At 40.5% G+C, this 24,414-nt stretch overlaps 1 protein-coding gene across 1 annotated transcript in view; it reads right to left on the bottom strand.

Moving 5' to 3' along the window:
- LOC136240327 (uncharacterized) overlaps positions 1 to 23,993 on the bottom strand; it is a 29,993-nt gene extending 6,000 nt beyond the window's left edge. Inside the window, exons 1-6 of the mRNA XM_066031273.1 lie at positions 23,651 to 23,993; positions 15,578 to 15,718; positions 15,466 to 15,522; positions 9,333 to 9,400; positions 8,378 to 8,478; positions 6,409 to 6,568 (exon numbers count right to left, since the gene is read on the bottom strand). Coding sequence (XP_065887345.1) covers positions 6,409 to 6,568; positions 8,378 to 8,478; positions 9,333 to 9,400; positions 15,466 to 15,522; positions 15,578 to 15,718; positions 23,651 to 23,917 — 794 coding nt within the window. The 5' untranslated portion in view covers positions 23,918 to 23,993. The remainder of the gene's footprint in view (positions 1 to 6,408; positions 6,569 to 8,377; positions 8,479 to 9,332; positions 9,401 to 15,465; positions 15,523 to 15,577; positions 15,719 to 23,650) is intronic.
- Positions 23,994 to 24,414: the final 421 nt, after the last annotated feature.

The following is a 24,414-nucleotide window of genomic DNA, read 5'->3' as shown; positions in this document are numbered from 1 at the left end:
TGCGTAGCATCCTTTGCAATGTACCTCGATGCCCTAACTGAGCTTGTTCCATGGTTCTTTGCCTTGGATCACACCAATTATGCTCGGTGGATTCCGGTTCATCTCAGAGACATGGCTGAACTTCCAAACAGGCAGCCAGATGTTGCCAAATAGTTCAATAGTGGCAAATTTGTTGTTCACAAGACCAGGCGAGTTTTCTCGAGTATCCCTATTGACCAAGCACATGAACAGAACAATGCCCTTATCAAAGGAGATGGAGGAGCTGTTGGTCTCACAAATAATGGAAGTGCTCTACAATGGTGGATGGTTGCAGGACCAGAGGTATCTAGAGTAGTTGAAGAATTTCACAAAGAACTTGATCACTGTACACACAAATCATCATGACCAAACCCCAACTGTCCAAGCTAACTTTGGTAAAGATGTACTCTCCCTGATTAGTGTGACTGAAGATCTTGGCAATCCTTTTGAAGAAGAAAGTACTGATCTTCTTGTCCTTGACAGCAAAGAGATTGCAGACCATGCAGCAGTAGAAACTGTTAAGAATGCAAGAAGACTTGGCCAAGAACAATTTCACGCTTTTGTTAAAGAACGTCTTGTTAAAAGAACAAAGGAAGTACATGATGTCATTCACCGCAACAATTTCAAGCTGTTCAAAAATACTACACAACAAAGAGTCAGCAAAGGGAAGCTGCAGGTAGCTGTACTAAAATGTGATGTGAAACTTTTCTCAAGGCTATACATTGGGTGTCAGACAAGGGAAGGGAACCTCGAAGAGTTGTTTCGCCATGAAAATCATGCTTACCCGCCAGCATTATCTAGAGGTGTACCGATATGGGTTTTTGGCATGTCCTGATATCCGATATTGATGCCACCAAAAGAAGCCGATAACCGATAGTTGATCCGATATTTGCATTATAGTTAAAAGTGTACATTTACCTACCCTACAATATGTATTCATTGCTGTACTCTGCCTGTGGTGATATCCAGCTTGGGTTTCTATTGTGCAATCTAGACAATTAGGCACCCACAAACATTTTTATGTATACTCCCATGAAGCATTAAACGGATATTTCTGCATTACTCCGCATTCTAATGGCTTGTGAGAAGCTGGTACAGCAAATTTCCTTGGTTATCTGTGACCCTTCTTTTTATTACAAGGTACTCTATAACTGCTTCATTTGTAAAGACTGCGATAAGCTTTCCAGTAACAAACACTAGAATCACGTGTATTTATATGGTTTCTCGTAGCGTAGCCCTTGTTTCAGAGTGAATAGGCCACTGGCACTAAAGAGCCACATGGATAATGTAGAAATAATCCGTTTATGTACAGACTATTGCTACTGTATAAAAATCGGTAGCGATATCAGTCCTCCTGCTGTCCTGCACCCGATACCGATATTGGTAAAAATTACCATATCGATGGCCGATATTTTAGCAGATCCGATTATCGGTACACCTCTAGCATTATCTGATGGTGGTAGTCTTTATTTAGACACTAAAAGTGACCTCCTAACATATTTGAAGGGTCTTTCTGAATGTCAGTGTGGGGCTCCAGTGGTGGGCAGCATAATTATTGATGGAGCAGTCATTGTTCAAATGCTGAAACCTTCTGTTAAGAATTTTGATGAATATGCCTCACAGATTTTTGTTCCGTACATATTGTCCCAGTTTCAAGCTGCATCACGAGTAGACTTGGTTTGGGATAGATACGTAGAGAACACTCTGAAGAGCACAGCTAGAGAAAAACGTGGCATAGGAGTGCATAGATGTGTGGTTACAGGAACTCTCATTCCAGGGAATTGGCATGATTTTCTGCAAGTAGACAGTAATAAAGCTGAGCTATTTCAATTTTTGTCTCATGCTCTGATAGATTCGTTTGATTTAAAAGCAAAACAGCTTGTCATAACTGTTGGTAAATCAATTCTGAGCAGCCATTACTAGATGATGTTGACTTGATTTCTCCATGTACACAAGAAGAAGCTGATACCCGCATGCTGTTGCACACACATCATGCAGCACTTCATGGGCATGACAAGGTGCTTGTGAGGACAGAAGACACAGATGTAGTGGTACTTGCTGTATCTGTTGTACAATACTTAGGTACCCCAGCAGAACTCTGGCTAGCATTTGGAACTGGCAAGCATTTCTGCTACTTAGCTGCTCATAAGATAGCAAATGCACTAGGACCAAAGAAGGCACAGACTCTTCCAATATTTCATGCCCTTACTGGCTGTGACACGGTGTCCAGTTTTGTAGGACATGGCAAAAAAACAGCATGGAGCACTTGGAATACACTACCATAGCTTACTGATGTATTACTGAAACTGTCATGTGCACCAAGTGATGTTCCAGCGGAAGTTATGCTCACTATTGAGAGGTTTGTGATCTTGTTGTATGACAGGACCAGTATGTGCACAGATATCAACAAAGCTCGGCAAAAGCTTTTCACAAAGAGAACTAATGTGAAAGCTATTCCTCCAACTAAGGCAGCTCTGGAACAGCATGTGAAAAGAGCAGTGTATCAAGGTGGATATGTGTAGGGTCAGTCATTGAAAGCAAGTCCCGTGCTGCCTTCTCCAACAAGGGGGCTGGATGAAGACAGAAGATGGCTTTTTTTAGCCAAACTGGACTACCCTACCAGAGGCCTCTGAGGTCTGTTATGAACTGGTGTCATGCAAATGCAAAAAGGGCTGTGTGAGGAATTGTAGATGTAAGAAGCTGGCACTTGAATGTACAGCTCTCTGTGCTTGTGAAGGAGAATGTGTAGAAAACTGATCGGTGTTACGTATTAATGTATGTACTATATATCTACACTTAGGCTGACACTTATTAATAACTTTAACAAAAAATATATATCACTATTAACTAAATTTTCACATTATTAGTGTAGTAATAAGTTGTATTACCACTTCAGAAAGCAATTTCACTGTTACCTTGGATAATTCATGGGTTGTATGCACATGTAACAAAAGGGGCGGTACCCATCAAAGGGGGTGTGGTCTGTGATGGCCCAATATCCAGATTTGCTTGTAATGTAATCAACTACTTCTGTACCAAATTTGGTGCTTTTATCACAAAATGCACAATTGTTATGTATCTTTCACTATGCCACTGCACTACTAGTATATCTGCAGGTGTAGGCGACCTCCCTTGTTTCCCTACTATTTTCTATGATCCCTAATTGAGTCAGTAGAAATTCCATTATAAAAATTTTTGTTGGGGTAGCATTTAGGGTTATACTGAAGGCAATTTGGGCTTGGCTATACCCGCCAAAGCGTCAGGATGGTATTGTTTTGGTGTGATTTTTTTGGCCACAAAATTTAAATCTCCATGATCCCTAATATACAGTACTACCGTACTGTATGATTTCTGGAATACTAACTCAGAACTCCATTTAGTTTCCTTCAGAATGTCATTGGTAGTGATACCAACATTTGCAGATAGAGAAGAAGATGCCCCCTCTAGTAGAGTGTGCTATGGCAAGCCCGCTGCTGCAATGTGGATATGCACCATGTCCACAGATCTCTTGTGAGTATCACCAATTCCCTGGACCAGATTGTTGATGTAGGCAACTGCTGGGATGTTGAAGATTCTCAGCAGGATGAATATTGCTGTCTTGGACTTTGCAAAAGTTGGCTGCCAGGCTTGCTGCAAGTAGTTTGAGACTATTGATGTGCATCAAGTGTTCCTGTTGGGAGTTGGGACATCTGGAACAGCAAACACCCCATCCCTCCTGGGATGTATCGGAATCAATCACTAGATCTATTTCCCTCTGCACAAGTGTTTTGCCATCCACCTGTACATGTTGTTGTCCCACCATTGCAGCTCCTCCAGACACTCTTGCAGAGCTTATGATAACGTCCGGACACTGGACAAAATCCGGTCAAATTGCATAGATGTCTGACCATAATGCAATTTGTCCGGACACAGTGTCCCATCAAAGCATAATGAAGGAGCCTAAGGGCTGAGCTGGCATGCTATCAACAATAACATTCACTTGGTTGCCAGGAGATAGTATACATTCTTACAACCCAAGGGAGTGACCATAAATGTACCATTGCCAACCCACTGGTGTACTTTAACCACACAACAGTTGCAGTAAGGCATGTGATGTCTTACCACTATAATGTTTATTTGCTATGCTACAGTAGACATGTTGGGCATTCATCTCATGTCCAGTCAATTTTGGCAATTGTCCGGCCGATTTTGGTTTGTCAGGACATTGTGGCAGGACAACAGAGAATTCTTATCATAAGCTCTGTTCTTGTGCTAGAGGGACTTGTTATTCGTAGCATTGGGAGTTCTGATCTAGTGTGTTAGTCAGTGCCATTTATAGGTGGCAATAGAACAGAGGCCCTGGAAGAAGGACATACTGTGTAGCATTCATCTTGTCCAGTAGTTGTGCAAGCATGCAGGCTGAAACTGTTTTCTGCTTTACTAGTAAGCTTTCATGAAATTTGTGTTTGATTTTGATTGAAGGAAGCTTTATCTCCATTGCTGCTGAGTCCAGACAGACCCAGGAATTCTATTTCCTGAGCTGGATTCAGTACTGATTTCTTGGTGCTCACAATGAATCCCAGATATTCTACAAGGTACAATGTTCCAGTCATCTGGTCTCTGTCTCTCTCTCTGTCTTTCTCTTTCTGTCTGTCTGTCTGTCTGTCTGTCTGTCTGTCTGTCTGTCTCTCTCTCTCTCTCTCTCTCTCTCAGAGAATGGCTATAGCACTAATTTTTGAAAATACCCATGGAGCTGAGACAAATGGTAGACAGTTGAATTGGTAGGTCTTCTCTTTGAATGTGAACCTGAGAAACTTTTCGTGGCTTGGGTGAATGGATACTATGAAAAAGGTGTCCTTTAGATCTATTGTGACTAACCAGTCAAAATAAACAGTTTTTCAATTTATGAATGCCCACCATTTTGAAGTGTTTCTTGTTCACATAGTTGTTTAGAACTTTGAGATTGTTTACCGGGCATTGCCCTCCGCCTTCCTTAATAATAAGAAAGACAGTTGAATAAAACTCTGGTTGCTTTACAGGTACTATCTCCCCTATTTCCCCCTTCTGTAGTAATTCGGTTATCTCCACTGAAAATCAAGTGAGTCTGCTTTGCAGAAAATTGAGGTCAGTGAGGCATTACTTTTGAGAAGTCTATCATACCCTAAATCTGGATTATGCATAAGACCACCGGTCCTTGGTTATGTACCTTCAGCCAGTTTTGTTGACATTAGGTTGGAGAAAAATGCACCTAGGTGATTTTGCAACGTACTTTTGAAATCCATTATCAAAAGTTTTGAACAACTGTATGTGTTAAAAGTTTATTTGTTTGACTGGGGCCTATGTGCTTGTATGGAACATCTGTATCCTCGACCATCTGGAGTGAGAAGTGATTTCTTCTATTTCTTTAATTTCTACTGTTTAATCAAGTGTCTTACTACAGTGATTGCCTTGATCTCAGTCAGTGTTGAAAATAGACCAGGTTGATCTTGATCTGTCACACGTGTTCAGGTTAAGAAAAAAGCCATTTGGTAGGTTCAACTGTGGGATAACATAGATTTGTGAAATGTTACAAGTCTGATAGGAGGTTTCTTTGTGACATTAGAAACCTTGTTAAATTTGAAAGATCAAAGGCTTTTATGCATATATACCATTTTCTAATTAGGCGGAAACCTGCTGAGTACTGTATCTCTATTTGAGTGAGTCAACATGCAGCACATCTCACTAATGATTACTGATGTGATTACACTGATCTGATCTCAATGCCTTCCTAAGGAGCCATAGCCACTTTCTTTTATAGACGACAATACGGAAATGTGGATTTACAAGATATGATATCATGATGTAATACTGAACCCACAGACCGAGGTGAAGAACAGAGGGCATGGTTCTTAACAAACTTGGGGGTGAATTTAAACTAGTGGATAAATAGATATCATAATTTGCTTTATTTTTGTGTAAAATAATTTTCGTGATAAAATTTTCATGCAAAAATATTTTCGTATGATTTATGCAAATGACTGCTCTATTAGAGTAGTTCAATCTTATGTAGTGTAAGAAATTTTTGTACAAGTTTTGCATATGAAAATTATTTTACAACGAAAAAAGAAGCAAATTATGGTAGATTGAAACAGATTGCTTCTAGGTTTCTACGTATACTTACATAGTGTAAACAAACAGTCTATTATTAAAAACAGTCTATATAAATAAATGGGCCAAGCTATTCAACACTTCATGCATTATTACTTGAGACCATTGTAGTTGAACAACTGAAGGTCTGCTCATATTTCGGTTGTAAACTGCTATACATTATATTACACATTTGCATTAATTAATAGTTTACGAACATCTACCTACTACTTGTCCGCAAGTAACTCGGGTAACACAAAGACAGACGTGTATAGTTATACTTACCAACGATGGGTTCTCTTCTTATAGTATATCACCACTGTTATGGATACAACGACAGCAACTAGTACTAGTAGTCCAACAGTCACACAGACAACAGCAATTATTCCAGTATGATTCTTCTTTGAGTCATCAGAATGTTCGTTATTGCTACCACTATTACTACCTGATAAATAATATAGTAAATAATACAATAAAAATAGAAGTAGGGTTCCAGTGATAAAAAGTAGTGAAACAAGAGATGATGTAGCTATGAGAGAAAATCCCTACTTGGCATTGTAGCAATGTGGGAAAATTCCTAAAAAAATTGGTATGTTTTTCAATGCCAAAGTAGGAATTCCCCACATTGCCAAGTAGGGATTTTTCCTCATATCTACGTACCATCATCTCTCTAGCTTTACTACCTTTTATCACTGGAACCCTACTTCATTTTATTATTGCGCTAGTTTGTTAACTTCTTACTACAGCATAACTATATAACACACGTGTTGCCAGAGCTCAAATTGAGGGTATACGGAGGTATACGAAGTACCATAGAATGGGGTTGTTAAGTGCACATGTCTATTAAATGCATATCATTTGTTAAGTGCATACACATTTCTTGTGATTATAACCATGGCTGATAAGTGTACATGGCCAAATGCAAGGCTCAAGACACGACAAAGCTACACATGGGAAGAAACAATGAAATTACTAATGTCTCCTTGAGCGCTTAAATCTCCGTAGAGGTTTCCCTTCACTGTGTATACAGCAAATTAGCCTTCTAGATTGCAATATTCTTGTTCGTTACAAAGGATTTTACCCTTATGAAATAGAATCAAATATCCTTACTCACTGGCACAAACTACTGACTCCTCTATCACAACATAACGATTCCGTGTTAACACACCATAATTATTTCTGTTATTTATTAGGCGTATGCACCAGCATTGAAACCAGGTCACTACTGCTGACCCGGATGACTCACTGACCCGGATAGCAATCCGGGTCAGACCCGGATTAATTAAAGCCGAGGCGTGCGATAAGAGCTATGTTTCGGGTAGTCTCAAGTGAGACTACATTTTGATCGTTCGATTTGTGTCGAGTAAACGAGTAGTTATGTGATAAGTAAGCCGGTAAGTTTATAATTTAAAATCAGTCAGTGAGTTTGGTTCCACGTAGCTACTGTGAGTTTAGACAGCAATTGGGTGTGGCTTCGTGCATACCTAGTATTACAATTTCCCAATATATTAAAGTGGGTGTGGCTCACAAAAGTACTTATCCTGTTGTAAGACTAGACTATATACAACTCATACAATAATCGATTAGTGGGCGTGGCTCCATGTAAGCTTGCAGACAGCAACAGACACAGTTTCATGCTACACACTGCACTTACTAATTAATGGACATGGCTGAGCATATGTTTGTAACGCAATAAGTGGGTGTGGCTCACGAAAGAGCTACGCGACTAGCGTTTATAAGTTTCCACGTCGTCAAACGAACAATTTCATTTCTCATGTGATCCAATCCAGGTCAGACCTGGATAATTTGTAAACCGGGTCAGACCCAGATGACCCGGACAAAATGTGACCCAGTTGACCTGGATGACCCGACCCGGTTTCAACGCTGGTATGCACCTAACAGACAGTACGATTTATACAAAAGTTTTCTCCAAAAATTATAAGCGCATGCACTTACCAACCAGATTCTACAATATATCTTGCTAATTTTTTTTTCAGAAATAATATACCTTGTTAGCTGCTTGTCAAGCTTCAGCAGTTTAAAAATATAATGCAAAACTCATGAAACAGAGTTTTACTAAGAGAAAAGACACTGGTCACAAAGAAGGACATAGGTACATAAGCATGCAAATGTAACTCGTGTGGTACGTGAAAAATTATTCCTCAGGCCTAAGCAATGTTTAACTGTCAATCCACCAGATAAAGCATCTATGTTAATAAACTATATATAATCCCAAATACCACAGACAACTCACTGCTATTAGTAAGAGAGCCAGTCTGGCTACCAGTAGTAGTCCCATCACACAGTTGAGGTGGAGTGATGTGACAAACATTCCAAATCTGAGTGGGCTGTACTCTAAAGTAGAACACAAATTCATTATTCAATAGAGCTTGTACAAATCAATTGAGTTAGTGCAGAATTGTATGATATCTGTTGATTATTAACCAGGCACGCCCATAGCTGACCATAGGCTGGCTGTAGGCACACTTGGTTTCCTGAAATTGCTTTCTGAAAAGCTTGTGTAATCCTACATTTATGCTTGCGTCATATCACAACTCATCTCAGTTATCACTAAGGAATAAACATCCACCAAACTGAGCCGAACTGAACTGGGCCATCATCCATGCCAGCTCAGTTTGATTTTCTATATTCATTGTGTTCACTAGATATATCAAGAGTACAGTGGTCTCTCGATTATCCGAACTTGTTGGGTCCTGGGTGTGTTCAGATAATTGAAAAGTTTGGATAATAAAAGCCCATTCATTTGTATACAGAGCCTTGCTCAATTACTCTAATAGAACGCACACCCTATATAAAATACTCTAATAGAGCAGTCATCGCTACAGTTCGGATAACTGAAAGTTGGTTAATCAATGGCCAGATAATCGAGGGACCACTGTACTTAATTTTGTACCCATTTTTTCTAATCCACAGATACAATGATGACTATGGAAGGGGGAAGTTACAATAGTATCATACTGCAGACTTTATTTAACTATTTGTTAACATACTCTAATAAATTTTTTAATAGAACACACATAGAATGTTCTAGAACAACCTAGATTCTCCATTGTTAAATTATAAACTTTTTTACTATTGAGTAGAATTTAAACTAGAATTTTCATTTATAAGGTAGAAATTTAGTACGTTGAGAAGTTGAGTTGGACACACATCAGTGTACATCATCATTGTGCATAATACATACATACCTGGTATTATTAGGCAACAGTTGTAAGTAACTTGCAAAACAACAGGTGGAGGTGTAATCCTCTAGAGCCTGTAATTACACATTGTGCTAATCTGGTCACATGTCATACTAAGTCACTTATCACCCAACCCACCCTGCACATGAATACTGCATAATGATAATTAACGTAGGTGGGGAAAGTTACGTGTGGGAGAACGTCCACAAATGGTACACTACTCTGCATACCAGTGGAAAGGTTTTGCGATGCATACTGATGCCTCACTGTATATAGAAAGGCTAATCGGTATAAAATTGCTACTGTAATCTATGCAAAACTTATCCCATGCGCAACTTCCCTGTCTACAGTATTATAACAACCAAATCATAACGTCACACTTGCAGTTGTTACCTTAACAACAAGTAGACACTAGGCACCTTATTGTTAATCAGCAATTAATAATTACCAATAAATAATAGTTATACCACAACTGCGAGGAATTTTGCTAATATACATAGCCAAAGCACAGGGCCACAGGCCCTAAGAATGTATATATTGACATCCCTGATGCAGATATAATCACTCTAGGCACACTCACCTGATAGGTAGAAGAACTACAGAGAACTCACCCTGTTTCTTTTACACAACAGTATCTAATGATCAATAATAGCATGGGCTAATAGCCATTAGAACATTACTCATACGTCATTATGCTTTACTCAGTGCCAGTAAAATTGCAATTGTGGGATCCAGTTTTATTTGCACTACAATAAGCCTACTAACTTCGCTATCAGGACAGTAAGTTAATTATTAAGTAAAGTACGTAGTTAGGACTATAAGTTACTGTGGTATATTTAGTAACTATTATGATGTAATTGTAATGCGCATTAATTAGATGTAGAATATTCTAGAACTAGGCAAGCACGTGTGTATTCTTTTTGCTTTAATGTAACTTGCTGTGCTGTTGCGTGATTGACACTGATCATTATTATTGTGATTATTATCGAAACCCGCTAAACACTACACTGGCGACGAGGATGGCGGCATCACAACTTGGCAGTATGAACGCTTTCGACCCCGACACGGATGATTGGACCACGTATGTGGAAAGACTAGAATCATTTTTCGTCGCTAATGAAATTAAAGACGAGAAGAAAGTGTCGGTTCTAGTAACCTTTCTGGGAGCGAAGGCTTACGAACTGTTACGATCAATCATCGCGCCGGCAAAACCAGCTACTAAGGATTACGCCGACCTGATTAAAGCAATGCAGACTCACCTGGATCCAAAACCATTGACGATTGCCGAACGCTTTAAGTTTCATCAACGAAATCAGAAGGAAGGGGAAACCATAGCCCAGTATCTCGCCGAGTTACGTAAGTTGACAAAACACTGTGACTTTGGAGATAAACTCGATGAAACCTTGAGAGATAGGCTAGTATGTGGGATGCAAAGTGGACAGATTCAAAAGAGACTTTTAGCTGAGAAAGAGTTGACCTTACAGAGAGCCACTGAATTAGCACAGGGGATGGAGGCAGCCACAAAACAGTCTAGCGAACTACGCATGCCTGGTGGAACTGTATCTGGAAGCCATGAAATTCACTTGCAAACTGCAGGAAAACCCTGTTACAGATGTGGCAGTAGAGGTCACCCACAAGAGAAATGTCATTTCAGAACACAAAAATGCAATAACTGTGGCAAGAAAGGCCACATCGCAAAAGTGTGTAAATCACCCCCAAAGTCAGGTGATAAGAAAGTGCCACCCCACAACCCTTCCAAACCAAAAGTGGTAAAAGGAAACCATTTCGTTGAACAACCACAGGTTGAAGAAGAATTTGGAATGTTTACAGTGAAGCAATCAAATGATGGAATCATTGTTGAATTGCTCATTGATGGAATCCCAGTGAAGATGACCCTCAACACTGGAGCTGCAGTTTCAGTTATCTCATCTGAGATGTGCCAGGAACTGTTACCACAATTGACACTTAAACAGTCCAACTTGTTATTGAAAACCTATACTGGTGAGCCTCTGAAGTTAGAAGGGGAGGCGACTGTTAATGTCAACTACCAAGGACAGCGGTTCACATTACCATTAGTAGTTGTAACAGGCAATGGACCACCCTTACTTGGTCGTAATTGGCTCCAACACGTTAAACTCAATTGGAAAGAAATCAAGTATGTTTCCACAACTGTTGATGGACTACTCCACAAGTATCGTGCTCTATTCAAGGATGAGTTAGGTACAATGATAGGAGTACAAGCACGACTTTCTGTCAAGCCTGATTCAACACCTAAGTTTTGTAGGGCAAGGGCCACGCCTTATGCTCTTCGTGAAGCCATTGGAAAAGATTTGACATGTCTTCAACAAATGGGTGTAATCTAGAGTGTGAAATACAGTGATTGGGCTACACCAGTAGTACCAGTGCCCAAGCCAGATGGCACAGTTCGACTTTGTGGCGACTTTGTGGCGACTTTAAAGTAACAGTGAACCCTGTTTTACAGATTGACAAATATCCTATTCCTAAGCCAGAAGACTTATTGACGGTGCTTGCAGGTGGCCAGAAATTTTCCAAACTTGATTTGTCCCAGGCGTACCAGCAAATGTTGCTGCACCCTGATGACCGAAAGTATACAACAATTAACACTCATCTGGGCCTGTTTCAGTATACACGTCTGCCATTTGGCATTGCGTCAGCGCCCGCAATCTTTCAACATCAGATGGAAAAGATCCTACAAGGCATTCCTAACATTGCTTGCTATTTGGACGATGTGTTGATTACTGGCAAGGATGACAGTGAACATGTGGCGATGTAAGAGAAAGTTTTTGAGCGCTTGTACCAATGGGGATTACGTTTGAAGAAAACTAAATGTGAGTTTTTGAAAGAATCTGTACAGTACCTAGGATATGTAGTGGATGCACAAGGGTTGCACACTGCCCCTGATAAGATTCGAGCAATCACAGATGCTCCCAGTCCTAAAAATCAGCAGCAGTTGAGAGCTTTCCTAGGCCTTGTGAACTATTATGGAAAGTTTTTACCATCATTGTCCACTACAACTCACCCTCTCAACCAACTACTACGACACCACGTACAATGGAGTTGGTCTGATGCTTGTGAATCTTCATTTCAGAAACTCAAATCTCAACTTTCAGCCCAACCAGTCCTAGCTCACTATGACTCATCGTTAACCCTGAAGTTAGCCTGTGACGCATCACCCTACGGGGTTGGTGCAGTTATATCTCATTTAATGCCCTCAGGTGAAGAAAAACCCATAGCTTTTGGCTCAAGAACATTGTTGAAAGCCGAGCAAAACTACGCTCAAATCGAAAAAGAGGCCTTGGCAATAATTTTCGGTATCAAGAAGTTTCATCAATACATTTATGGTCGTAAATTTCTGTTACTAACTGATCACAAGCCTCTCACCACAATCCTGAGTCCAAAAGCTGGTCTACCTGCACTTGCGGCAGCACGTCTACAGAGATGGGCTATCATTCTATCAGCCTACAACTATGACATTGTGTTTCGTCCGACCAAGAGCCATGCAAATGCTGACTGTTTGTCAAGACTTCCCCTAGGTGATTCTGTATTACCAACCAATGATGACTCTGCAAGTCTCTTTAATGTTCAGCAGATTGGAACCTTACCAGTGACACCCCAACAGTTACGTTCTGAAACAGCAAAAGATCCTCTGCTATCTAAAGTATTACTGTACACCAAGAATGGTTGGCCACACACATTTAGTGAGGATTTACGTCCCTTCTACAGACGCAGGTTAGAAATTACTATAGAATGTGCTTGCTTAATGTGGGGTATGAAGGTAATTGTTCCTAATAAGCTGCAGGGAAGAGTATTGGAGGAACTCCATACAGGACACATGGGGATTGTCAAAATGAAATCTCTGGCAAGGACACATGTCTGGTGGCCAAGTATAGACAAACAGATTGAGGAGATGGTACAGAAATGTGAACCTTGCCAAAGTCTGAGAAACAAGCCACCACCAGCTACATTACATCCGTGGACTTGGCCCACACGACCATGGCAACGCTTACATGTGGACTTTGCCAGGCCATTTATGGATAGATCCTACTTGATTATTGTTGATGCCCATTCCAAGTGGCCCGAGGTAATTCCCATGGTAACGACCACAGCCGAGAGGACAATTGTGGAGCTGAGGAAGATATTTTCCACCCATGGGTTACCTGAACAATTAGTTACAGACAACGGGGCACAGTTCACTTCTGCGTTATTTGAACAATTCCTATGAGAGAATGGAGTTAAACACATCAGGTCAGCCCCTTACCATCCTTCCACCAATGGTGAGGCCGAAAGGTTTGTGCAAACATTCAAAAATGCAATGAAAGCTGCTAAGAATGACTCTGGTTCCTTTGACACAGAATTGGCCAGATTTCTGATTGTGTATCGTAGTACTCCAAATACTACAACAGGAGAATCACCTGCCGAATTACTTTTTCGTCATCAGCTTCGTACCAGACTTAGTTTGTTGACACCGAACGTCTCAACGACTGTTGACAGGAAACAAACTGACCAGAAAAGCCATCATGACAAGAAAAGTAAGGATAGACAGTTTGAGCCTGTACTTGTCCAGAACCATAATGGAGACCCCAAGTGGGTTCCTGGAACTATACTGTCCAGGCTAGGCTCAAGGAATTATGAAGTACTAGTTGATGGCAAGGTCTGGAAAAGACATATTGATCAGTTGTTAAAGAACTGTGAATTGACGAAAGTTGACGAAAAGCAACCTAATAGTGACGATTTGATGGACTTTGAACTGCAGTTCCCAATTGACGAACCTGACACATCAACTAATGAACCTGACATACCTGCCAGCCAGAGTCGGTACCCTACCAGAACTCGTCAACCTCCTGATAGACTAACTTACAATTAAGGAGGGAGGAACTGTGGTATTTAGTAACTATTATGATGTAATTGTAATGCGCATTAATTAGATGTAGAATATTCTAGAACTAGGCAAGCACGTGTGTATTCTTTTTGCTTTAATGTAACTTGCTGTGCTGTTGCGTGATTGACACTGATCATTATTATTGTGATTATTATCGAAACCCGCTAAACACTACAGTTACTCACCTATTTAAATCTAGTTGTTTTTTTTGTGTTATTCCGTGGTCTGCTCAATGGCTGACATGTGGTGGATAGAAATACGCATCCACGCATTTCCAAAGCAATTTTTTACTGATCATTCACTATCAACCAGTCGAAACCTTGTAAACCCAAACCCATAATTAAACACTCCGTGTCACTCAATATAATGGGTCAAAGTGTATCGTATCTTTGAACTGTTTGGGCATCAAAGCCATGAGCAAACTGCATTCCCGTGATATTTCCCAGGCAATATGCGAGTTATAAACCCCAACCAGCACCTTTGAATGCCCACACTAAATGGTATATAGTAAATTAATTGTCCACAGTCAACCTGCCCAGCTGCAGACATCAGCCTGCCCAGCTGCAGACATATGCTTGGGTTTAACAGTGAAGTGTCTTCTACTTTCTCTATTGTTTTTTTTTAACCTTATCCTTTAGTTGGCACTTGTGGCTGGCTACAGTTTTTATGGATTGCTTTAATGGCCATGTCCACTGTTCAAACAAAAACACTATTTACTGTTAGAGGCCTGATAAAGAGAAATACAGCACATAGGTATGTCTTCATTCAGTACAGTAGTTTCAGTACCTCCTTTAGTAAACACGACAAAGACGATTAATAAGAATATCAACTTTTAATACAGTCAGTAAATAGAATGAATGCATAGTCTCTTTAGCTTGAAACGTGTTTGCTTACATGTGTGTGTAGACACACCAACTACTGATGCACCTGGCTTTGCATACATGAGGAAAAGAACTTTGCTTCATAATGCCACCACTGTAGCACACACCCCCAATTTCTTTATTCATACACATTCTTAAGGCTATGTATGGAGCAAAAACATACATAAAACTTCAATTTGGAATACCTATGTAGCACGTTAGAAATGTAAAACAGCTTGTGAGGTGTACGTGATGATAACACCAATACGATTAAACAGTTTAACTAACAGAATAGAGATTGCACAAGTACACTGTATGTGGATAAACAAAATAAACATCAATAAACAAAATAAACATCAACAATAAAAACATAAGTTACCTGTCGACAATCTTGATTACAAGTTGCTCCACTAAGCACCGTTTGGCATGATGTAAGCTAAACACCAACAAATAAATACATAGGAGAATAACGTCCAATCAAGTGGACCTACCGGATCAATATTATCATCATCAAACAATGGTAGATGACTGTAGCAGAAGAGCTTATCAGACGATTTAGTACAAAACAAGTCAAAGAATGCTCCAAGGTCTACATTTTGATATTCAGTTGGTAGAAAAGGAGTAAAGACCCCCTACATAAAGGACGAAGTAAAAACATAAGACATGTAATTTCAATGCAATAATAACTTCTGTATTAGACCAAAAGACAATTCTTACTTGTCAGTGTATGTCACAGAAAAATCACACAAGAAAACAAATATAAAAGCTAGTAGAGATCATAGCAATAACAAGTGCATAGAAGGGAATCATCATCTGACATATAAAATTCAACTCCTAAATAAGTAGGGATTTTACTAAATTTTCGTGACAACTCTTCTCCTTTAAGCACTATTTGTTACAATGATCCTAATTGTGACCGTCTCAGCAGCAACCTGCATAATTCGTACAAGGCATACTTTAAGTTTTAATACTTGTATACGTACAAGTGAATACAAAACAAAAACTATACCTTGCCATGGTAAACATTTTAACTCAACTCCGTAGGTCAATGCAAATGAAAGCTATGGCAAAGTGTCTGTAGTTTATGTATAGTCACACAAAAAGTTTCAGCCTATTATAGTCAGCATTGGTTATGGCTGCTGCTAGCTCAACACATCTCCCTACATGTTTGGCCTTTTACTGACACTTATCTGGCAGACATAAAAGTTATCACTTTCTTTGATGATAAAGTAGAGTTGATACTTGTGAAGTCAAAATTATATTTCAGAGGGCTCACTCTCACATATCAATGGTGTTTGGCCAGTTTTCATTCTCAAACAGCTAACTTTGCAGCTCTAAATCTTGCACACTCCGGTGCAATATAAAAAGAATCGATCCCACCTCGGACTTTTCATAGCTCGAACACATGATTATTGTCATGGCAGAACTACAAGAACTAATCCAAGATCTGTCATCAAAGTTTGATACTCTTCAAGCAGACATCACCGCCTTGAAACTGAAGTAAAAGCACAAGAAATCGAAGGAATCTCGATGTCACCAACACCGCACTTGCAGCAGCTCACACAGCTGTTCTCGGAGTAGAACACCACACCGTTCTCGGAACAGAACACCATCTTATCGTTCTCGGAGCAGAACACCAGCTCACCCTCAGGCAATGCAATTCATGAAGCAGAATGCCACGTGCTCGGAGTGATAGCAGAGATGAATCAAGGCATTCCAGGAGTAAGTCGGTACAGAGTACCATACCAACTCTCTCGCATCCCAGAGTGAAGTCACCTCTACCTTCTCGGAGCAGAAGGGAGTGCTCCAGAAGTGCAATAATACGCCCAACCCCACAACATAGTAGACAAGAAACAGAGACTGGGCAGACATACCAGACCACTCAGATTATGATGAACTAGTGGAGTTTGATAACTCAGACATTGAGATAACCCCTGCTCAGCCAACAGTATCTGCAACCAGAGTGGCAGAGGTCACAACTGACACTCAGGCCTTATTGAGTGCAAAGTTTGCTGCTAGGGCTAAAAAGAGTGACAGGCTCAACACAAGAAATGCTTATACCCTACCCAAAGTGCCAGAAACCAGAACCTCCAGTCTGGATGGGTTCATGAAGTCTGAGGTGTCTCCACAAATCAAAACCACAGACAATCAGCTGCACAGGCTGCAAGCCTTTGTTTTGGATGCAGTGGCTCCACTCACCTGTATTGTGGAAACCAATGCAAAGGGTGAGACAGTAGACCACAAACAGGCTGTTAATGCTGCCAATACAGTAATAGAGCTAGTGGGTACTGGGTAATGCCAGTACACAGATTTCCCATTACAGGAGAATAAAAATCGTTGGAACCCTGAACAAAACTCTGTTGCCATTGGTGGACGAGGATAAGAACTTCCAGGGGGCAGCCCCATCACTCTTTGGGTCAAGCCTTGCACAGTAACCCAAGAATTTCATAGATCAAGTGAAGGCCATGAGATTATCAACAAGAAACCCCAAGTCTTCCAATCAGTTTTTTCGAGCTGTCTCCCCCAACACCAGCAGGGGGGGGCACAGCCAAAGGCAAGGAAGAGGTCACAACTCCCGGAGAGGAGGCTACATAGGCCCATCAGGACAGAGTACCTGCCAACAGAAACACCAGTGGAACAAATAGACCCAATGCATACAGACAGTTTGAAAAGTATGATTACAATTCAGAAACATACATTGAAATATCACATTGCATGTCAAGGCATAAAGTGCCTTGAAATGATCAGTATACCCCAGCTGGCGGATTGGTTCACTATTTGCAGAAATGGCAGATTATCACCCAGAACTGGTGGGTCCTAAGCAAAATTCAGGGTTACCAGATAGACTTCCTATCCGAACCACAACAGGCAGCAGTGCCACCTCCCCCTACCTGTCAACAGAACAACTCCAACTGGTAAGGGAGGAAGTTCTGGAAATGATCCAGAAAGGAGCTGTCGAAAAAACGATTCATATGAATGGGCTTTACCCGAACCTATTTCTGGTCCCAAAAAGGACAGGGGCCAATGACTAGTGATAAACCTAAAGGCTCTGAATCAATGTGTTCAGAAGCAGTATTTCAAAATGGAGGGCATTCACAATCTGAAGGATCTACTACATCCCAGGGATTGGCTAGCCAAGGTAGACCTAAAGGATGCCTTCTTCGCAATACCAATACATACCCTACATAGAAAATACCTCAGATTCATCTTCCAAGAGAGGAACTATCAATTCACATGTCTCCCCTTTGGGCTGAGCTCAGCCCCATGAGTGTTCACCAAAACGCTGAACCTGTGCTGGCACTACTCTGATAGAAGGGTGTGAGATTAATCGCCTATATGGATGACATTCTGGTACTGGCGGAGTCGAAAGAAACGGGACCTGTGGATGTGGTGTCTGGAGCAGAACACACACATCACAGCTCAACACCTCCCAGGTGTTCAGAATACAACAGCCGATGCAAAGTTTCAGTCATGCGGGGACGGGACAGACTGGAAACTGAACCCTGTCATATTACAAAAGATAGACCAGACATTTGGTCCACTGGAGACAGTCCTATTCACCTCCAGGCTGATAACCCAGTGCCCACACTACTTCAGTTGGCAGCCAGATCTGTATGCATTAGCCACAGATGCCTTCCTGCAGACTTGGACAGACCTGAAGGAGTATGCCAACCCTCCTTGGAACCTCATAGGCAGGGTTCTAGCAAGTACAACGACAACAAGCTCAGGTGTCACCAATACGGAGAGGACAACCCTGGTTCCCAGTTCTTCTTAGAATGCTAATAGACTACCCTTGGTGGATGTCAACAGGGACATCCAATCTAAATCCAACTCTGACCATACCCCATCTGGCCATATGGCACATCTCAGGAAGAGATACAGAGATCAACAACTTTCAGATGATGCTACTGCACTCCTGCTCAACTCATGGAGAGCAAAAACAAACAAGTCATATGACTCACTGTTTGGGAGATGGCATAACTAGTGTTCTGAAAGGAGATCCCTTTTCAGAACCTGTAAGGAATGTGGTAAATCACATCTTTATAAAGATGGGCATCAATACAAATGCCTACAGGTCAGCAATCTCATCAGTGCATGACAAGATAGACGGGTATGATGTAGGCCACACACCCTTGTAACGAGGTTAATAAAGGGTGTATTCCAAGTAAGACTTCCATTACCCTGTTATACAAGTACATGGGATATACAGACAGTGCTCAACTATATTGAGCCTTTGGGTGACAATGATAAGAGTCACTTAAGCTTACTATGCTGTTAGCACTCACAAGCCCATCAAGATCAGCAGACCTATCCCAGCTCAGTGAGTCACATCAAGTATATAACAGACAGAGTCTGCTTTTACCCCCAATCTCTGGGAAAGCAATCCAGACAAAGTTCAAATATTGCAACCTTCTTCTTTCCATCCCTGCTTGATAACCCTACATTATTCCCAGTGACAACTCTAAAAGCCTATGAGTCTAAGGACTCAAGCGTTGCGCGGGGATGAAACCAGACTGCTGTTGGCAACCATAAAACCAAACCACCCAGTCACTTCCAGCACAGTTGCACGCTGGCTTAAGTCCCTACTTGAGTTATCTGGCATCAATACGTGAATCTTCAATTCCCACTCTGACAGGGGAGCCTCATCATGTAAAGCTGCTAATGTGGATGTAACTACAAATGATATCCTGAAGGCAGCAAACTGGTCTTCAGAATCAATATTCCAAAAGCGACAGAAGACTTGGTTATTGGTAGAGCGGTACTCTCATCTGGCTCCAGCTACAAACAATACCATTGATATGTGAGACTAAGCCCTCTGAAATATAATTCATAAATGGTTTACACCACGAAGTGGTAGCAAGCTATTTATGATTATATGAAGACGGTGAAGTTGAGCATATCAATGGTCCCACCATCCCATTGGTAATCCAAGTTAAGAAAAAGTCCAGGGTGGAATCAATTGTGGGTTCTTTTTATATTGCACCGGAGTGTGCAAGATTTAGAGCTGCAAAGTTAGCTGTTTGAGAATGAAAACTAGCCAAACACCATTGATATGTGAGACTGAGCCCTCTGAAATATAATCCTAAATAGCTTGCTACCAGTTCGTGGTCTGAGCCATTAGGAAATATGAACGAGTTTATAGCATACCTGTTTGCTGACTGGGAGAGACGTACAGTTAATATTGCTTCTGGAAGAGTTAATAATAGTGTGGGAAGAGTGTCTAACGCTAAAAAAATGATTGCGTGAAAGCAAAAAGGCATCATTGTTTCTGCATAATTCCATGCTTTGTGGCTTTTGTGCTACACTTAAGACTGATAACTGTGACCTGACATGTCAGCCAGAACATAAAGGCCACACAACATCATGCATAACAGAATCAATGAAAGGTGAGAATTGTGCAAGTGTAAATATGGCATCTGGTTCTATAAAGAGTTTCCAATTGAAGTGCAGCACTGGAAATGGTCTATGACACAATGCTTACAATTCTTTTGAATGCTTGCAATTTTTTTACTTGTTCCCTGAGTTATCAGTGTCTGTATCATGAACAGACATTGGAAGAGAGCTCAACCTGAGGTGCCATTCGAACATATGATGCAGAGTTTCCTGGACTACCTTGAAAACAAGTACCACTATCAGTAGTTGTCAAAATATTGATTATACTATGCATGATGTCTCGTCAGTGTGAACTGTGTAATTAAGGTGATGATTGGCTTCATTTGTCAACTCTAAGATATGCGACAAAACATGGAATTATGTGGGGGTGAAACAATGTGAAGTCCTTTCACTTTCATGCAATCATTTTATACAGCCCTATTGAGTGCTAATTAGATACTCTCTTCTCCACTATTATCAACTCTTGGTAGGAGTGAAGAAACCAGAATCAATATCATACAATTAGAGTAATACTGAAGGTTTGTACCTTCCCATGAACCAGAAACCACACTGAAAGTTTTATTTAGAAGACAACCGAAAATGGACTGTAATTAAGAAGCAGTATCTTCTACAGACCATCCTGAAGCAGTATGAAGGGGTTTACACTTTACTCCAAATCCATTAAAATATCTCACAACAGAAGCTATATAACACATTTTATTTTGAATACTGCATATAGTCCCTTGCTACACACCATCCGTTTCATAGGCATAAGATGTATCCACACAGTGATCAACCACAGTCAATAGGTTTTCAATATTGGACTGTTGGACAAAAGAGTTTGTTTTGAAGGGAAGAGAATCAAAGGAATAAAAATGAAACCATAACTATATCATAATTAGTGGAAGAGACAATATAAGATAGAGTCCTCTTTTGAATGAACATGCATTTATAGAACTTTGCGTGGGCGAGATCAAAGGAAAAAGTGTACTTTAAATTTCATAAAGCACACTCTCAGCCGGCCAACTGCTTCATCGACCACAAAGAGTGCTTTATTGCACCGCAAAGAGTGCTTTATTCGTTCAATAAAGCACTCTTTGTGGTGCAATAAAGCACTCTTTGTGGGCAATAAAGCACAGTTGCCCACGTGCCTTAGTGTAGGCTAATAGCCTACGGGGCTCGCGCCAGTACGACTAATCACTCAAGCCGGTGAAGGCTGATAGCCTCGCCGCGCTGAGTGATCAATCACCCCAGCCGATATGAGTTCCACCACTGGATTGCTTTTATAGACATACCTAAATGCTTCGATGATTGGTGGGAGAAGATAACGTTGCTGTTACGTTTGTTAATGTAAACGGACAAGTCCTGGAGATATCACGGAAATACTTCACCATGTGACTCGCAATAGAATCGATTGTGGGTTGCGAGTAAAACCTGCCAAAAGACGCGATGAACGTCTACTATGCCAAACTATGGTGAAATACGCGTGAGTTACTTTGTTAAACTAGTTTGTGTGCGTTCAGGCTGCTAATAGTTCGTGCAACGCTTGTTAATTACGAGTCCTAGTGTATGGTGAAGCTACACGACTAGAAAGTTCCATAAATCATTTAAAGCATAGCCTTGCTCGTTCTATATGAAAAATAAAGTACTCGGCCGCGCGCCTCGTACTTTATTTTTCATATAGCACTCGTGGCTATGCTTTAACATATACATATGGTAGTTGCTTTAGTCTATTCACAAGTTCTTTATAACTAAACTACTATAAAAGAACAGACAGAAGCCAGCTAAGTCACACCCACATTTACAGGACACCTTCATTACAATCACGTAGGCCTGGGCTTCAATTCACCCTGGGCTTCCATTCACCCTAAGGTTGATAGCAGAGGTCTGCTATAACAAACTGAAATGATTGTGATAAACAATGAAATAACTAACATAGCTGTAAACCACACCATTAAAAGTGTCAGGTATCTATCATCCAATTTGGACATTATTGACACTTTATAACAGTGCAATAATCAATGATTGATTGTAGTTGGCAAAAGCCGTTCTTCCCTACCAGAGCACACACACACACGCACGCACGCCATATGAAGAAGTTTGCGGACAGTTGCTATACTTTTGTCCATGGCAAAAATGCCAGCTGGAACAGGCATGTCCAATACATTTTGATTGAAAAACCATTAAAAATTAAATTAATTATCGTGTACCGCCTACCTCGAGTCTGTTTAACAACTTTCCAAATTTGATACATGTAGAGAAACTCTCTGCGAGTACAATGATACCAAAAGAAGTCCAATTCACGGAAATTTAGGTGCGTCAAAATGGCCTAAACTAATCGAGTATAGCAAATTTCCCCATACATTTTGTATTGGGCGTTTCGGCGGCCTGCAATAAAAGGCGTAATAACATGCGACACGTGAGATACCTCAGATTCTGAACCAGATTTGGAAAGAGCAGTGAATAGCGATTACGATGAGCTATAGCAGAAGGAAATCAGAGGAAATTTAAGCGCGTCATTTTAAGGTAGAAAATCACTTACTTTTTCTATGGCGAATTGAATGGAGGATATTTGGAAGGGAACGCTACGAGGTATTTCGATGTCTTGACAGCCATTAACCTTCACTTCATTAGTGTTACAATGAAACAAAAGCAATGTGAATTAGTTCTGGTTAGTTTGCGAAAATTACAGTGTTCTGTGATCAAGTCAAATTATGTCCGTTCCATGTAAAAACCTCTTCATATGCACACACACGCACGCACGCACGCACACACACACACACACAACAATAAACACATGAACAGTACAAAACACAACCACTAGACAACCATGTTACTACGATACAATAATACAAGCTATATACTACACATAAGTAAAAGTCCTTTCCAGAGGATATAAATTCTATATCATGAGGATAAGAAAGTGAAATCTAATTTACCAACAGATGGTAATTTAGATTTCACTTTCATGAGGCAACAGGATAGCTGCCTTTATTTTAGTCCAACTTTTAAGTGAAATTTTACATCAATCTTATGTTCAATGAATTCTGAAACACCATAAATCGAATGAAAACACATACCACATGTCCACTTCGTATAGATAAAATATACTACCCACAATATGTACTGTATGTATTAAAATAATAATAATAGGCATTCCTGATCAATACATATTATCACTCGTGACATACCCGACATCCTACGAGTAATTTCTTCGCAGCATTTCTACACACGTCATTGGAACATAAACTTTCCAGTTGTCCATCGAATGATGAAGGATCAGTGGGATTGTTGGTGTCCCCGTATAAACCGTTTATACACTGTCTTTCTCGAGAATTCAGATTGCCGTACGTAAACGCACACTGGGGGTCGATCTGTCTTTTATCCCTAAACGGGACTGCCTCTTGAAGGCTGACATGAATCAAACAAGCAATTAAAAGAAGAGCAACCAACTTCATGCTAGACTAATACTTCCTCGAACACTTCTCTCTCGTCTAGATTTTGTCACACCTCCGCGGAAATGAGTAAACCGTGCTCACGTGATTACAGATAAAGTCACACATATGGTCTAAGATGTTATACGAGTCCTAAGTCACATGTGACTAAACCGTGGCAAGAACGAACACAATTTTGAATAAAGAATATATCATCACTGTACAAACTCAAAATTGAGTATAATTGTACCAAGAGTAGCTATATTATGAACTCTTGATTGTACAAAAAGAAAAAAGTAGTTAAGTAATTAAGGTAGCTAGATACAGATTTGGTGATAGCAATAGCTAGCTATTTTACAGAACACCACATGTACTTTCAGACAACAAGAAGAGCACTAGGATTTATAATAGGGGGAGGGGGGCTAACTCATGGTACTAGTCTTGGGTGGAGGTGTGCGAACACCACCCAGCATGCAATGCATGCTGGAAGTAGAGTGGCCTGGGGGCATCTCCCAAGGAAA

This window comes from Dysidea avara, chromosome 12 (assembly GCF_963678975.1).
Source record: "Dysidea avara chromosome 12, odDysAvar1.4, whole genome shotgun sequence".
Classification (NCBI taxonomy): Eukaryota; Metazoa; Porifera; class Demospongiae; order Dictyoceratida; family Dysideidae; genus Dysidea; species Dysidea avara.
Note: the sequence above shows the minus strand (reverse complement) of the source record. Positions and strands in the feature narration are given on the sequence as shown.